Source organism: Dasypus novemcinctus, chromosome 13, assembly GCF_030445035.2.
Source record: "Dasypus novemcinctus isolate mDasNov1 chromosome 13, mDasNov1.1.hap2, whole genome shotgun sequence".
NCBI lineage: Eukaryota > Metazoa > Chordata > Mammalia > Cingulata > Dasypodidae > Dasypus > Dasypus novemcinctus.
In genome coordinates, this window is record NC_080685.1 from 31,024,912 (window position 1) to 31,042,144 (window position 17,233).

Consider the following 17,233-nt stretch of genomic DNA (forward strand, 5'->3'; position numbering starts at 1 on the left):
TAGAACAGAGAGTTCAGAAATCAAACCTCACATTTATAGCCAGTTCATTTATTATTGTCTTTATTACTGTAATAATAAAACTTTATTTTTAGAAAAGTTTAGCATTCACATTTACAAAAAAATTATTAGAGACATTGTGGGTTTATAGAACAATCATGCGTAAAATTTATGATTCCCATATACCAGCCTATTATTAACACCTTGTATTGGTGTGGTACATTTGTTACAAATGATAAAAGCACATTTTAATAGCTGTACTATTAACTATTGTCATTGGTTTGACTTAAAGTTCACTATTTGTATTGTCCAGTTCCATAGATTTTTACTTTTTTAATGGCCAAGTCCACTCAGTTGGGAAAGAATAGTCTCTTCAACACATGGTGCTGGGAAAACTTAATGTCCATATGCAAAAGGTTGAAGGTGCACTCCCATCATATACCAGATATAAAAATCAAATAAAAATGTACCAAAGACCTAAATATAAGAAACAAAATTATAAAACACCTAGAAGAAAACATAGGGAAACATCTTCTGGTCCTTGTGTTAGGTATTGGTTTCTAAGAATTTACACCCAAAGCACAAGAAACTAAAGAAAAAATAGGAAAATGGACTCTTACGAAAGTTAAAAACTTTTGTCTATCTACAGCAGTTTGAATTCCAAAAATAGATATGGGATTATTTGTGTTTTTTTTAAAGATTTATTTATTTATTTAATTCCGCCCCCCTCCCCTGGTTGTCTGGTTGTCTGTTCTTGGTGTCTGTTTGCTGCGTCTTGTTTCTTTGTCCGCTTCTGTTGTCGTCAGCTGCACGGGAAGTGTGGGCGGCGCCATTCCTGGGCAGGCTGCTCTTTCTTTTCACGCTGGGCGGCTTTCCTCACGGGCGCACTCCTTGCGCGTGGGGCTCCCCCACGCGGGGGACACCCTTGCGTGGCACGGCACTCCTTGCCCGCATCAGCACTGCGCATGGCCAGCTCCACACGGGTCAAGGAGGCCCGGGGTTTGAACTGCGGACCTCCCATGTGGTAGACGGACGCCCTAACCACTGGGCCAAAGTCCGTTTTCCGATATGGGATTATTTGTAAAGTGGTTTGTTCCTCTGGGCATTTTAGATTATATTGGATCCAGAGGTTTTACTTTTACTTAATTAAATAATGATTAAGGCTTTGATTGGACCACATCAGTAGGACGTTGTAGTGCAGTAGAAACTGCATCACAGAGGGAAACGGACTTTGGCACAGTGGTTATGGCGTCCGTCTACCACATGGGAGGTCTGCGGTTCAAACCCCGGGCCTCCTTGACCTGTGTGGAGCTGGCCCATGCGCAGTGCTGATGCGCGCAAGGAGTGCCGTGCCACACAGGGGTGTCCCCCGCGTAGGGGAGCCCCATGCGCAAGGAGTGCACCCATAAGGAGAGGCGCCCAGCGCGAAGGAGGGAGCAGCCTGCCGAGGAATGGCGCCGCCCACACTTCCTGTGCCGCTGATGACAACAGAAGCGGACAAAGAAACAAGATGCAGCAAAAAGACACAGAAAACAGATAACCAGGGGAGAGGAGGGAAAAAAAAAAAAAGAAACTACAGAGAAGAGAGGTGGGAGTTTTGAGCTGTGACCCCAGGAAAACACAGAGAAGCAGATGCCACAGAGGCTGTGGGGAGAGATGAGCCGTTAGCCTGATAGTCTATAGCTGGCCTTGTGGAGAGAGCAGAACATCTGAGAAAAAAGCGCCCCAGTAGAGAGACTAGGACTTATCCCAGCCTACCGCTGATACTGAAGAAGCTGCAACCATGGAGCCTTAAGGGGAAGCCTGAATCCTTGCAGATGTTACCAGCCATCTTGCTCCAACAGATGACAACAGATTTTGGTGAGGGAAGCAACTTACGCTTTATGGCCTGGTGACTGTAAGCTTCTACCCAAATAAATACACTTCATAAATTCCAACCGATTTCTGGTATTTTGCATCAGCAACCCTTTGCCTGAGTAGTAGACCATTAAAGGACTTTATCATGAAAGTAAAAAGACGACCTAGATGTAGTAGTTTGATATGGTTATGAATTCCAAAAACAGATATTGGAGAGAAAGAGGAGAGAAAATAAGACATAGCAGAATAGGGAGTTGAGGTGGCGCAAGGGAGTAATCACCTCTCTCCCACTCCAGAAGGTCCCAGGATCGGTTCTTGGAGCCACTAATGAGAATACAAGCAGACACAGAAGAACACACAGTGAATGGACACAGAAAGAAGACAATTTGGGGAATGGGGGGGTGGAGAAATAAATAAAATAAATCTTAAAAAAAAATTTTTTTGTTTGATTTGAACTAGCCATTTTAAGAGGAATATGGTAAAATGCACTGACTTAAAGCACAAACTTTTCAATTCCTTTTTTCATATATCTGTGATTAAGTCTATACTATACCATTATATTTTAAAATACAATTAAAAAGAAAGAAAATTGCATTTACAACAGCAACTAAAAAATAAAATAAATACGGAAAAATTGAACCAAGAATGCAAAGAACCTGTACCTGGAAAACTTCAAATCATCACTGAAAGAAATTTAAAGACAACCTAAATAAATGGAAAGCTATCCCACTGAAATGAATTCAAAGACTTATATTGTTAAGATATCCATACTGGGAAACGGACTTTGGCCCAGTGGTTAGGGCGTCCGTCTACCATATGGGAGGTCTGCGGTTCAAACCCCAGGCCTCCTTGACCCGTGTGGAGCTGGCCATGCGCAGTGCTGATGCGCGCAAGGAGTGCCGTGCCACGCAAGGGTGTCCCCCGCGTGGGGGAGCCCCACGCGCAAGGAGTGCGCCCGTGAGGAAAGCCGCCCAGCGTGAAAAGAAAGAGCAGCCTGCCCAGGAATGGCGCCGCCCACACTTCCCGTACCGCTGACGACAACAGAAGCGGACAAAGAAACAAGACGCAGCAAATAGACACCAAGAACAGACAACCAGGGGAGGGGGGGGAATTAAATAAATAAATAAATCTTTAAAAAAAAAAAAAAAGATATCCATACTAACCAACGTCATTTACAGATTCAATGCAATCCAAATAAAAATTCCATACCATTCTTTGCAGAAAAGCTTATGATTTAATTCATATGAAAGGGAAAGAGACTCCCAATAGTTTTTGTTTTTGCAAAAGAACAAAGTTGCAGTACTCACTTTGGCATTTCAAAATTTATTACGAAGTTATGTTCATCAAACAGTATGATACTGTATAAGGACAGACATATATATCAATGGGACAGAACTGAGATTTCAGAAACACACATACATATATGGTCAATGATTTTTGAAAAGGGTGCCAAGTCCACTTAATGGAGAAAGAACTAGATATCCATATGGAAAGAAATGAAGGAGGACATTTACCGTATACCATATACATAAATTAACTGCAAATGGATCAATGTCCTAAAAATAAGAGCTAAAACTTTAAAAATCTTAGAAGTAAAGAGGAAAATATTTTCAGGATCTTGTATTAGGCTTGGACTCTTAAATCTTATTTCAAAATAGATAAACTGGACTTCGTCAAAATTTAAAAATTTTGTGCATCAAAGGACATTACTAAGAAAATTTTAAAAATACCCAACAGAATGAGAGAAAATACTTGGAAACCATACATTAGATACAGTACAGCTGTATAAAGCTAGTCTCCTCTACTCAGATAATATGTTAAATAAGGAATTACCTTTTATTATTTTCTTGTTCTTCCTCTGGTAATGGCTTCTGCTTTTTCCTAGTCTGTTCTTCCAATAGCCAACTTTTCCTCTTTAACCCTTTATTATGTTCTGGATTCAGGTTTACACTTTGAACAACAGCCTCAATGACATCTGTAACTGTATCAGGACCTAGGTGAAGTGCTCCTCCTTCTCCTTCATTCAATTCTGGTCCAACAAACTGGGCAGCCTGAAATGCTTGCATTGATACCACAGCCTGGAGGGGACATTTCCGAGGTCGACCTGGTCTGCGTTTCACAAAGTTGTTCCCTGTCCTGGCCTGCCTTTGAAGTTTTTTGGCCTTTAAAATTTTATTAACATGGTCCAGATTTTTCTTGGTGGCCAAGATTTTGTCATAATTGCACATTTTCCGAGATTGGCGGTGCATAGCTTCCATTACACTTCTCTTGATATGATGGGGAGAACAGGTGCTTGGCAACTTTTCAGAAAGGAGTGAGATGCTATTAACACAAGAGTCACTGGGGACTGCAGGCATTAGAAGGCTGTCTGGCTTTCCCAGAATTCGCTCCTTACTGTGGCCATGGCCTGGACTGGAGGAGGGTGGTATTGAAGCAGGGGTAATCACAGCATCAATATTTTTCTCCAGGGACTCTGGGTCCTCATGTTGAACCATCTGCTGTAGCAGACTGTCCACAGAGTCATCCACAGAAGCTCCCAATCTTGGACTTCGAGAGGGAATTCCATTCACTAAAAAATATAATAAATCACAAATAGACTAAAATTAAATAGCTATTAAAATAAATTTTTACACAGGATTAAAAAAACTCTGTTTTCCATAACAAGATTAAACATCAATTATCATATAAAGTTATCTTTCACAGATAAGTTGATGTTTTACTTTTCTGAATAGGCTATATTACAGTAAGTGTAATAAAATAAAAATTGGTCCATGTTTACCTAATATGTGGTTTAAAAGAACATACATACAACCAATTCTCACTTTGAGTTGAAAAGCAACAAGAAATAAAGTTTATATTCTTCAAAAATTAAGGTACATTCTGCATTTTTTTGTAAACCTACAACTGCTCTAAAAAAAAAATTAAGATCCAGTTAAAAGACATGTTAATTAAATGTTGGATAAACAGCCAAACTTAAATATATAGCCAATATTTTCAGTCGAGTCCTTTTTCTGATGTTCTAAAGGAATTAAATTTTCTTCTTATGACATTTGAAAATTAGAACAAACATCTCTACAAACTGATTATAAATAGTATACATAAGAAGGAAAGATTAGGAACTAAGTGATTTTAGACAAACCTTGATATCTGAATGGCCCAATCATTTGGTGATCTTTGCTTTTTTAGAGGTCACTTGCAAATTTTTATGACTATAATACAGGAAATGCTCAACTTCCTAGGGCAAGTTTACAACGTTACAGTATTTTAATTTGTAGGTATTATAATATTACAAAAATAATTTTGAAACAGGTCACTTCCCAAGCTGCCTACTTGATTGCTACTGATCAGAGGTCAAAGTTTTCCAAAATTAATCAATGGACTTCCCACCTATATAACTTTAAAATGTGTCCCTATTGCAGATACTCCTTTATTAACCAAAGTTAGTCCAATAATTTTGTCTCAATTCTGAATTATATATAATAGTTATGCCTCAATTCTGAATTTTACTTGCAAATCCTGCAATATTTGGTATTAATCACTACTCTTTAAAACTTCTGCCTGAAAATCCAAAACTAAGATCATATATATATGTGCATATATATGTATTTTTTGTTTGTTTGTTGTTTCTTTATTTTTTAAGAGGTATTGGGGATTGAATCTGGGACCTCATAAATGCAAAGCAGGTACTCAACCACTGAGCTACAACAGCTCTCAGAATCATATTTAATGATCAAAGACTGAAATATTTCCTCCTAAGATCAGGAAGAAGGGAGCAGAGGTGGTTCAAGTGCTTCCTTCCCACATGGGAGGTCTCGGGTTTGGTTCTTGGTGGCTCCTAAAAAGAAGACAAGCAAACAGCAAGCAAAACCAAACGGGGGGAGGGGGGACAAAAATAAATAAATAAGAAATACAATATTATCAAGATGTTAACACTACCTAAAGTGAACTATAGATTCAATGTAATTCCTATCAAAATCCCAGCAGCTTTTTTTTTTGCAGAAATAGAAAAGCTGATCCTCAAATTCATACAGAATTGCAAGGGGCCCAGAATAGCAAAAATAATATTGAAAAAGAACATGGATGGTAGTGATGATAGTACAACACTGTGAATGTAATTAACACCACTGAGCTGTTTCTATGAAAGTAGTTAAAATGGGAAATATTATGTTGTATATATGTTACCACAATTAAAAAAAAATAAAAGGAGGACTTACACTCTCTAATTTCAAAACTTAGTATAAAGCAATGATAATCAAAACAGTGTGGTAGCGCTGTTAAAGATAAACAATGGAATAGAATTGAGAGTCCAGAAATAACCCACATATCTATGGCCAATTAATTAAAAAAATATATATATATATACTTCTATTAGAGAAGTTGTGAGCTTATAAAAGAGTCATGTATAACATGTAGAATTCCCATACATCATCCCTCCACCAGCACCTTACAATGCTGTGGAACATTTGTTACAGATCATGAAAGAACATTATCAAAATATTACTACTATGGCCAATAGCTTATATTTGCTCTATTTTTTCCATACACACCCCTATTATTAACTCCATGTATTAGTACTGTATATTTGTTATAATTCATGAGAGAACACTATCATATTTGAACTCTTACCCACAGACCATCATACACCACATGGTTCAGTGTTATACAGTTTTATGCCTCAAACAGTATACATTCAGTGGCTCTCACTCTCATCACAGAATTGTGCATTCTTTGCCTCAGTATATTTTTGGATGTTTTTCTTAGTCTAAAAGTAAAAATCCCATACCCACCTATTATTATCCTTAGCATTGATATAGTACCTTGACATTGATGCAAGAATATTATAATACTGATGTTAACTAGAGTCTGTAAGGTATATTAACTGTATTTTCCCCATGCATCACCATATTCTTACCACCTTATAATAGTGATGTACATTTATTATAGTTCACAAAAGAACATTCTTCTATTTGTACTATTAAACACCAAACCACATCCATCTCCAGGTTCACTGTTATCATTCATTATATTATTCTCCAGCTTTCTTTCAATTGATATTTACATCCCTAGACTACCCCTTTCAGCCACAATCCCATTTATAAACAAGCTGTGTTAGTTCTACTCACTATACTGTCTTACTGTCAACTCTATCCATTTCCATATTTATACAATCAAGCAAATTAAAAAAACTATATATACTAAGCATAAGTACCCCTTCTCAGTCCTCATCATATCTCCTAGTAACCTATACTCTAGATTTTAACTCCATGTGTTTATTTTTTGTAATTAGTTTATATTAGTGAGACCATACAATATTTATCCTTTTGTGTCTAGCTTACTTCACTCAGCATAATGTCCTCAAGGTTCATCCATGTTGCCATATGTGTCCCAGTTTCATCTCTTCTCTTACAATGGCATAGTATTCCATCATACAAATATAACACATTTTGGTTATCCATTCATCAGTTGATGAGTACATGGGTTGTTTCCATCTTTTGGCAATTGTGAATAATGCTGCTATGAACATCATAGAGTAAATGACTGTTCGCATCTCTGTTTTTAGTTCTTCTGGATATATTCTTAGTAGAGAGAATGCTGGATCATATGGCAGTTCTCTATTTAGCTTCCTGAGGACCTGTATGTCCAAATGATTTTTTAACAAGAGTGCCAAGTCCATGAAATGGGGAAAAGAAAGGATATCTTCAACAAAAGGTGTGGCGAAAACTGAATTTCCACGTTCAAAATAATGAATGTGAACCTGTACCTCACACCATATAAAAAATTTAACTAAAAGTGGATCATGAACCTATATATGAGCTAAAATCATAAAATTCTTAGAGGAAGATAACAACAGGTGTAAATTATTATGCTCTTGCATTTGGCAAAATATTCTTATATATGACACCAAAAGCAGGAACAATAACTGAAAAATCAATTGAGATTCACCAAAATCCCGCCTCAATTTTTTCCAGTCATGCAGTTTATCTTCCAACTACTTGTGAGTCCATTAAATTTAACTGCAGGGTTTGTCAACACTCAATACTTGTTATCTACCTTTTATACTTGTGTTCCCAGTGAAGGTTTATTCTCAAATTTCCATTATTATTTTTATTTAGGTTCTTTCCCCAGTTCCTTATCTTAGTGAAGACAGCAAAAAAGTCACCTATTCAACATTACATATTCTGAGCACCAGTTATCCAAGCTCAGGTAACATCTATTACTTCTCTTTAATTCTTCCCACAAATAATAAAATTTTGACTTATGCTAGCATGGTCCCTTGAATCTACCTACTTTTCTTCATTCCCCCTAGTGCCCACGCAAACTTACCTCATCTCCCTAACTGAAAGCTATTGCCTAATTGCATGTGATGGTATTAAAAACAAGTCCACAAAATTTGACACTTCTCCCAATCCAGTGGTAGAGTCAAATTCTCCTCTCCTTGAATATGAGCTGCCTTTAGTGGCTTGTCTGCTAGAAGTAAAAATGTGTGATTGCTAAGGCTAAATCAGAAAAAACAATATAGCTTCCACCTGGTCTCTCTCTTCTGGGACTCTTGCCCTTAGAACCTGCTCTTGAAACCCTACTTCCACATTCTAAGCAAGTTCAGGCAATTTGCTGGTATGGTAGACAACATATCTTGCTGAGATCCTAGTCTACAGTCAGCATCAACCACCAGACATGAGTGAAGAAACTGCTGAGATGACTTCAAACTGCCAGCATCTGGCTACAATTGCATAAAAGACCCTGAGAAAATGTCCAGATGAGCACAGCTATTCCCCAAAACTTTCTAATGATAATAAGTTTGTTTCACACTAAGTTTAGAGTGATTTCTATTCAGGGATAGATAACTGAAGTATTATTCTTCCTACATCTACTCTCACCCTCTCTCCAAACCATTCTTCACACAGCAGCCTGAGTGATATTTCAAAAAGGACATATTTTATCATGATTCTGATCATTCCTAAAACCTTTTAAGTATATTATGACATAAAACAGTTTTGAAATTCTCACCTTTTTCTCCAGCCTCCTTTTACATTAGCACTATCTTGAACTCTCAATTCTGGTAATAATTGACTTTAATTCCTCAAACTTACCATGTTCTTTTTGACCCAAGGTCTCTGAACATGTGGTTCTCTGCCTGGAACAATTTTTTCATGCAAATTCGTCTGTTTAACTCCTATTTATTCTTTAGTTTACAGAGAGGACATCTCTTCATTAAGGAGGGTTTCCCTGACCAGTCCTTTCCCCCATACCTAGCCCTATTATATTAAGGTTCCTTACTAAAATTAGCATAATATGCTCTCCTTTCCTAAGAGTAATCACACTACTAATTATTTGTTTAATGTATGTAGTAGCTTGCAGCTATATAACCCCAAAAATATGCTTTTAAACTTAATCCATTCCTGTGGGTGTGAACCCATTGTAAACAGAAACTTTTTGATGAGATTATTTCAGTTAAGGCATGGTCCAAATGAATCAGGATGGATCATAATCCTATTACCGAAGGCCTTACAGCAAAGGTCACAGAAAGTCACAAGGAAGAGTCAGAAACTGGAAGTCAGCAGAACCTGGTAGAGACAGGAGAAGCCAGGAGAGGCTGCCATGTTCTTTGCCATGTGACAGAAAGGCCAAGGACTAAGGATCACAAGTAGTCAGCCCTAGAATGCCTCAGTCTTCTGGGAGAAACCACAGCCTTGATGACACCTTGTTTTTGTGTTTTTTTAAAACGATTTATTTTTTATTTATTTCTCTCCTTTACCCCCCTTCAACCCCAGTTGTCTGCTCTGTGTCTATTGTTGTGTGTTGCTCTGTGTCTGCTTGTATTCTTGTCAGCTGCACCAGGAATCTGTGTCTCTTTTTTTGTTGCGTCATCTTGCTGCATCAGCTCTCCATGTGTGCCGTCCCACTACTTGGCAGGCTGCACTTTTTTCGTGCAGGGCGGCTCTCCTTACAGGGCACACTCCTTGCTTGTGGGGCTCCCCTATGTGGGGGACACCCCTGTGTGGCACAAAACTCTGCGCACATCAGCACCGCGCATGGGTCAGCTTCACCACATGGGTCAGGAGGCACTGGGTTTGAATCTTGAACCTCCCATGTGGTAGGTGGATGTTCTACCCATTGAGCCAAATCCACTTCCCGACACCTTGATTTTGGATTCCTCCTAGCCTCAAAACAATGAGCCAATAAATGCCCAATGGTTAAGCCAGCCCATCGCTTTTTTTTTAAGAGCCAGGAAACTAACATAATGCACGTAATTCTCAAACAAGGAGACATAAAGGTGGTGACTGCTCATCAAATTCATTTTTTCAAAATCTCCAAAGATTATGGCATAATAGGTACTTAGTTAATATGAAGTTGAAGAATGAATCCTGGGCTCAAAATTTTGGAAATGTCAACACCTGCCTCTGGCAAACCTTGATCTACTTTTTCTCCTTATACACTACATTTGCTTTTCTAGAGTTTCCTTTAAGTAGTAAAATAAGAGCATGTAGTCTATCGTCTGGCTTCCTTCACACAGTATGTTGTTTCATAAATAAGTAGCTCATTCCTTTTAATTGTTGAACTCTTGTGAATATACCACAATTAATTTGCAAAGTGCATGTAGACATTTGTTTCCAATTTCTGACCATAAGAAATAAAACTATGAATAGTTATGCATGCCTCAGTTTGTTTGTGCATATATTTTCATTTCTTTTGGGTCAATATTAAAGAATGGAACTGTTAAGTTGGACTAAATACATGTTTAACTTTATAAAAACCTGACAACAATCGGGGTATATAAGAGGTATGAAATTTTTCCTTTTGGAATAATGAAAATGTTCTAAAATTGACCCAGGTTATGACAGCACAACTCTGATGAAAATGAGAGCAAATGAGTTTATACTTTGAATGGACTGTACAATGTGTGGTACTGTATAACACAGTATATCCTGTGGTGCAAGATGCACTGTGGTTAAAAGAACAAAGGGAAGTGGACTTGGCCCAATGGATAGGGCATCTGCGTACCACGCGGGAGGTCCGCAGTTCAAACCCTGGCCCTCCTTGACCTGTGTGGAGCTGGCCCACGCACAGTGCTGATATGTGCTCGTGCTGCCCTGCCACGCAGGGGTGTCCCCCACATAGGGGAGCCCCATGCACAAGGACTGCGCCCTGTAAGGAGAGCCACCCAGCACAAAAGAAAGTGCAGCCTGCCCAAGAATGGCACCGCACACATGGAGAACTGACACGACAAGATGACACAACAAAAAGAAACACAGATTCCCAGTGCCACAGATAAGGATAGAAGCGGTCACAGAAGAACACACAGAGAATGGACACAGAGAGCAGACAACTGGGGGTGTGGGGTGGGGAAGGGAGAGAAATAAATAAATCGTTAAAGGAAAAAAAGAATAAATATGAAACGTTCTCTCACGAACTTTAACAAATATTTAACACTAATATAGGGTATTAACAATCAGATGGGTTGGAGGAAAAATACACCAAATGTGAGGTAAGGGCTGTATTTAGTTGTAGTATTTTTTAAAAAAAGATTTCTCCCCATGCCCTTCTTATTTGCACTTGCTATGTCTATTCATCTTCCTTGTTTCTTTAGGAGGCACTGGGACCCCAATGTGAGATCTCCAATATGGGAGGGAGGTGCTTAATCACTTGAGCCACCTCCATTCCCTGCTTTGTTGAGTGTCTCATTATGTTTTCCTTCTTGTATCTCTTGTGTCAGCTTGCCACTCCTGCCCATCGTGCCAGCTCACTGTCTTTTTTTTTTTTAAACTTTTATTTCTCTCCCCTTTCCCCCGTTTTCGGTTCTCTGTGTCCGTTTGTTTTGTGTTCTTCTGCGTATGCTTGCATTATCTGGCGGGAGTGGGAAACTGCGTCTGTTTTTTGTTCTATCATCTTGCTGCGTCACTCTCCGTGTGCGGTGCCATTCCTGGGCGGGCTGCACTTTTTTCACGTGGGGTGGCTCTCCTTGCAGGGTGCACTCCTTGTGCGTGGGGCTCCCCTACACAGAAGCGCCCTTGCGTGGCATGGCACTCCTTGCATGCGGCAAGGTCAATGATTTTTTTTCTCATAAGGATATTCTATTGTTACAGCATTATTTACTGAAAAGACAATCCTGGCCACATTGAAATATAGTCACATTTGCTGAAAATCAATTGAAATGAAAAAATAAATATATAGGTATCTATTCTTGGACTATTTTGTTCCACTGAAGGACAGGCCTATCCTTTCACCAATATTACTCTGTCTTGAATAATATAAGCTTATAGGAAATCAGGTACTTTAAGCCATCCAATTTTGTTCTTCAAAAACACAAAATTGTTCTGGTTATTTTACATCCTGTGTATTTCTATATAAATTTTAGAATCTATCTGTTAATCTATAAAAAAAATCTTGCTTGGATTTTTATTAGGATTCCAATGAATCTATGGATTGATTTGGGAAGAGCTAACATTTTAATATTGAATCTCGCAAACAATGAATCTAGCATATTTTTCCATTTAGATATTCCTTTTTATAAAACAAACCAATTTTACTGATACATATTAATAAAGCATACAACTAATCCTAAGTGTACAATCAATGGCATTTGGTATAATCAGTTTTGCATTCATCACCTCAACCATCATTACAGCATTTTCATTATTGCAGTAATAATAATAGTAATAAACCAAAAACCCCAAACAAGAAAATTCTTCACCCCTCAGTCTCCCTTTTCCTCAAGAATGTTTTGCATTTTTTATCATATATATCCTATACATTTTCTGTTAAATTTATGCTAAGTTTTTAATGGTTTTTAATGTTATTTGAGCTATATCCACTCCCCAATGCTATTGTAATTGGTAATTTGAATTTTTTAAAAAAGACTGTTACCTATTTATCCATCCCCCTTGTTATTTGCATTTGTGGTCTGCTCTCTCTGTCCATTTGCTGTGTGCTCTGTGCCTGCTCATCATCTCTTTAGGAGGCACTGGGAACTGATCCTGGAACCTCCCATGTTGGAGGGAGGCACTCAGTCGCTTGAGCCACCTCAGCTCAGTGCTTTTGTTTTGTCTCACTGTCTTCCTCTTCGTGCTTCCTTTGTTGCATCATCTAGTTCCATCAGCTCGCCATGCCCACCCATTGCACCAACTCACTGTTTTGCTCGTCCTCTCCAGGAGACAGTGGGAACCAAACCTGGGACCTCTCATGTGCTAAGGCAGGAGCTCAATTGCTTCCACCACATCTGTTCATTGCTGGTATACAGAAATACAATTGGGAAACGGATATGGCTCAACCAATTGGGCCCCTGTCTACCATATAGGAGGTCCAGGGTTTGATGCTCAGGGCCTCCTGGTGAGGGCGAGCTGGCCCACGTGGAGTGCCGGCCCATGCAGGAATGTGGCCCCGTAGAGGAGAGCTGTTCTGCATGGGAATGCTGCCTTGCACAGGAATGCCGCCCCATGCAGGAGTGCTGGCCAACATGGAGAGCTGATGCAGCAAGACGACACAACAAGAGACAGAGGAGAGAAAAGAAGAAGACACAGCAGAACAGGGAAGCTGAGGTGGTGCAAGAGAGTAATCGCCTCTCTCCCACTTCGGAAGGTCCCAGGATTGGTTACCGGAGTTGCCTAATGAGAATACAAGTAGACACAGAAGAACACACAGCGAATGGACAGAGAGAGCAGACAATGGGGGGAATGGTGGTGGGGGTGGGGAGAAACACGAAAAAAACAAAAAAGAATTACAATACTTTTACATATTGAAATTATACCCTATTATTAAACTATTTTTGTTAGGTCTAGTAGCTTTTATTTATAGATCATTTAGTACTCTTTCTATAGATCCTATCATATGCATAGAGACAATTTTTTCTTTTATTTCTTTTTATTGCCCTATTGCAAGGGTTAAGACAGCCCATATAAGGACCAAAAAAAGTGATCAGAGTAGACATCATTGCCTTGTTCCTACTCTTATGGGGAAAGAGTTCAGTCTTTCATAATTATAAGGTTAGCTGTAGATTTTTCCATAGATATCCTTTGTCAGGTTGAGGAAATTCTCCTATTCCTATTTCCTAAAAGGTTTCTTTTTCCATGAATGGATTTTAGATTTCATCAATGGCTTTCTCTACACCTATTTTAGATGCAGTGAAATGATTTTCTCATTTATTTTATTAATTTGGTAAAATACATGGAATGATTGTCTAACATAAACCCAACTTTGAGTTCCTGAAATAAAACAACTTGGCCATGTGTATGTTGTCCTTTTTACATACTGGATTCAATTTGCTAATATACACATTTTTACAGGTTTTTGCATTGATATGCATGAAGTATTGGTCTGTAGTTTTCTGATAGAAATATTAGCATGGTTTCAGTATCAGGTTAATATCTGCCTGATAAAAGTAAGTGAGAAGTGCTCCTATTTTCTTGAAGTGTATGTTCCACTTATAATTGGTATTATTTTTCCCTTAAACATTTGTTAGAATTCATGATTGAAATCATTTGGGCTTTGAGATTTCATTGTAGGAAAGTTTTTAACTACAAATTCTATTACTTTAATATACATAGGAGTCAGAGTAGAGCTAGCAAGTCGAGAGGTTGTGTGACTGTGTCTGGAAGACTGGTAGCACTTGCAGCATGGCTGACCAACTGACTAAAGAGCAGATTGCAGAATTCAAAGAAGCTTCTCACTATTTGACAAGGATAGTGACAGAAATATAACAAAGGAATTGGGAACTGTAATGAAGTCTCCTGGGTAGATTCCCACAGAAGTAGAGTTACAGGACATAATTAATGAAGCAGATGCTGATATAATGGCACAATTGACTTTCTGGAATTTCTGACTATGATGACAAGGAAAAAGAAAGACAGAGACAGTGAAGGAGAAATTAGAAAAGTATTCCATGTATTTGATAAAAATGGCAATGGCTGTATCAGCACAGCAGAGCTTTGCCACGTGATGACAAATCTTAGAGACAAGGTAACAGATGAAGGGGTTGATGAAATGATCAGGAAAGAGGATATTGGTGGTGATAGTCAAGTAAACTATGAAGAGTTTATACAAATGATGACAGCAAAGTAAAGATGTACAAAATATGTTAAATTTCTTGTATAAAATTGTTTATTTGCCTTTTCTTTGTTTATAACTTATCTGTAAAAGGCTCCTGTCAAAAGAATATGCATGTACAGCAATTAGGACTTCATTCCTCCATGTTTTCTTCCCTTATCTTACTCTCATTGTCCTTATAGCAGTTTGATATCATTGATGAATTCCAAAAAGAAATAACTGGATGTTTGTAAACTGGTCTTTTCCTCTGGGCATATTAGAGTGTATTGAATTCAGAGGTTTTACTTTTGCTTGATTAAATAATGATTATGGCTTAGATTGGGCCATGTCAGTAGGATGCTGAGTCCATGCTCCCTTAGTTCACAGAGAAACTGCAACACAGAGAAGTCACCCCTTTGGCAGACTAACACAGTACTGAAATCTTGTTTTAGAAAATGTTATCAAGTATCATGTTGCATGTGGCTTACTCTGGATAGATCTAAGCCCTTCTGCGCATCTAAACTTAGATGGAGTTGGTCAAATGAGGGAACATCGGGGTTATGCCTCTTTTTTTTTTTTTTTTTTTTTTTTTTAATTTTTTTATTTTTTATTGACTTTGTAATAATATTACATTAAAAATATATATGTGAGGTCCCATTCAACCCCACCCCCCCACCCCCCCCTCTCCCCCCCCCCAACAACACTCGTTCCCATCATCATGACACATCCATTGGATTTGGTAAGTACATCTTTGGGCACCTCTGCACCTCATTTACATTGGTTCACATCATGGCCCATACTCTCCTCTATTCCATCATGTAGGCCCTGTGAGGATTTACAATGTCCGGTGATTACCTCTGAAGCACCATCCAGGGCAGCTCCATGTCCCGAAGACGCCTCCACCTCTCATCTCTTCCTTATGCCTCTTTTTAAAAGTAGTTTTATTTAGGAATTGTCAGCATGTTGTTGTGAAGTGTGGAGTTCTAACTGCGTGGACTACGGACAGTCAACAATAAGTACTTAAAGTTGCACTACTGCAAAACGGGTGTACTATCCAGGTACTTGAATACAGTTGTTTTTTTTTTTGTACTGCTGGTCCTGTACCAGAAACATTTTCTTTTATTGTTACTTGGTTGTTATTTGTTACTTGGTTTTTAAACTTTGTTTAGCTACTTAAAGAAAATCTACTTACAGCACATTTTGGCTCAAATCCATTCTAGTTTGTATATTTGTTTTCCAATAACAACAAAAAACTACAACTAAAAAAAAAAAATACAGATAGGGCTATTGAGATTATTCTTTTTTTTAAAGATTTATTTCTCTCCCCTTCCCCCCAACCCCCCACCCTAGTTGTCTGTTCTCTGTGCCCATTTGCTGCGTGTTGTTCTTTTTGTCCGCTTCTGTAGTTGTCAGCGGCACGGAATCTGTGTTTCTTTTTGTTGTGTCACCCTGCTGCGTAGCTCGCCATGTGTGCGGTGCCATTCCTAGGCAGGCTGTACTTTCTTTCACGCTGGGCAGCTCTCCTTACAGGGCGTGCTCCTTGCGCGTGGGGCTCCCCTACGAGGGGGACACCCAAGTGGCAGGGCACTCCTTGCGTGCATCAGCACTGTGTGTGGGCCAGCTCCACACGGGTCAAGGAGGCCTGGGGTTTGAACCACGGACCTCCCATGTGGTAGACGGACGCCCTATCCACTGGGCAAAGTCTGCTTCCTGAGATTATTTATTCTTAAGTTTTGGTAGCATGTTTAAAAAAATGTACCTTCATTCAACTTATTAAATTTACTAGCATAAAGTTATTAATAAAATTCCTTTGGTCCCTTTTTTAAATTTATCCTCCACCTCCCCTACCCTGCAGTTTTTGCTGTGTCCATTTGCTGTGTGATCTTCTCTATTTCTCTTTTTGTCTTCTCTTCTCATCTTTCTCCTCTATAAATTCACTAGGATTTGATCCTGGGACTGATGTGGAGAGAGGTAGCCTGTCAACTGCACCACCTCAGTTCCTGGGCTCTGCTGCAATTCACCTTGACTTCCTCTTTCATCTCTTTTGTTGGATCATCATCTAGCTGCATGACTCACTTGTGTGGGCACTCGGCTCTCCATGCAGGCACTCATGTGGGCACTCAGCAAACTATATAGGCACTCACATGGGCATTCGGCTCGGAATGTGAGTACCCACATGTATACTTGTCTCATTGCATGGGCACTTGCCTCACCACGCAAGCACTGGCTCGCCATGGAGGCACAATTTTTCTCTCCAGGGACTGAACCTGGGTCCTCCCAGATGGTAGGAAGAGGCCTTATCACTTGAGCCACATCTGCTTCCCTCTCTTGTCCTCTTAGTGCATGTATGATCTGTAGT

General features: G+C 39.0%; 1 protein-coding gene across 7 annotated transcripts in view; it reads right to left on the bottom strand.

Annotated features, from left to right (window-relative positions):
- ASH1L (ASH1 like histone lysine methyltransferase) overlaps window positions 1–17,233 on the bottom strand; it is a 320,979-nt gene that overhangs the window by 151,728 nt on the left and 152,018 nt on the right. For all 7 annotated transcript variants that reach the window (XM_058309826.2, XM_058309824.2, XM_058309821.1 and 4 more), the window contains one exon: window positions 3,688–4,423. In XM_058309826.2, coding sequence (XP_058165809.1) covers window positions 3,688–4,423 — 736 coding nt within the window. The remainder of the gene's footprint in view (window positions 1–3,687; window positions 4,424–17,233) is intronic.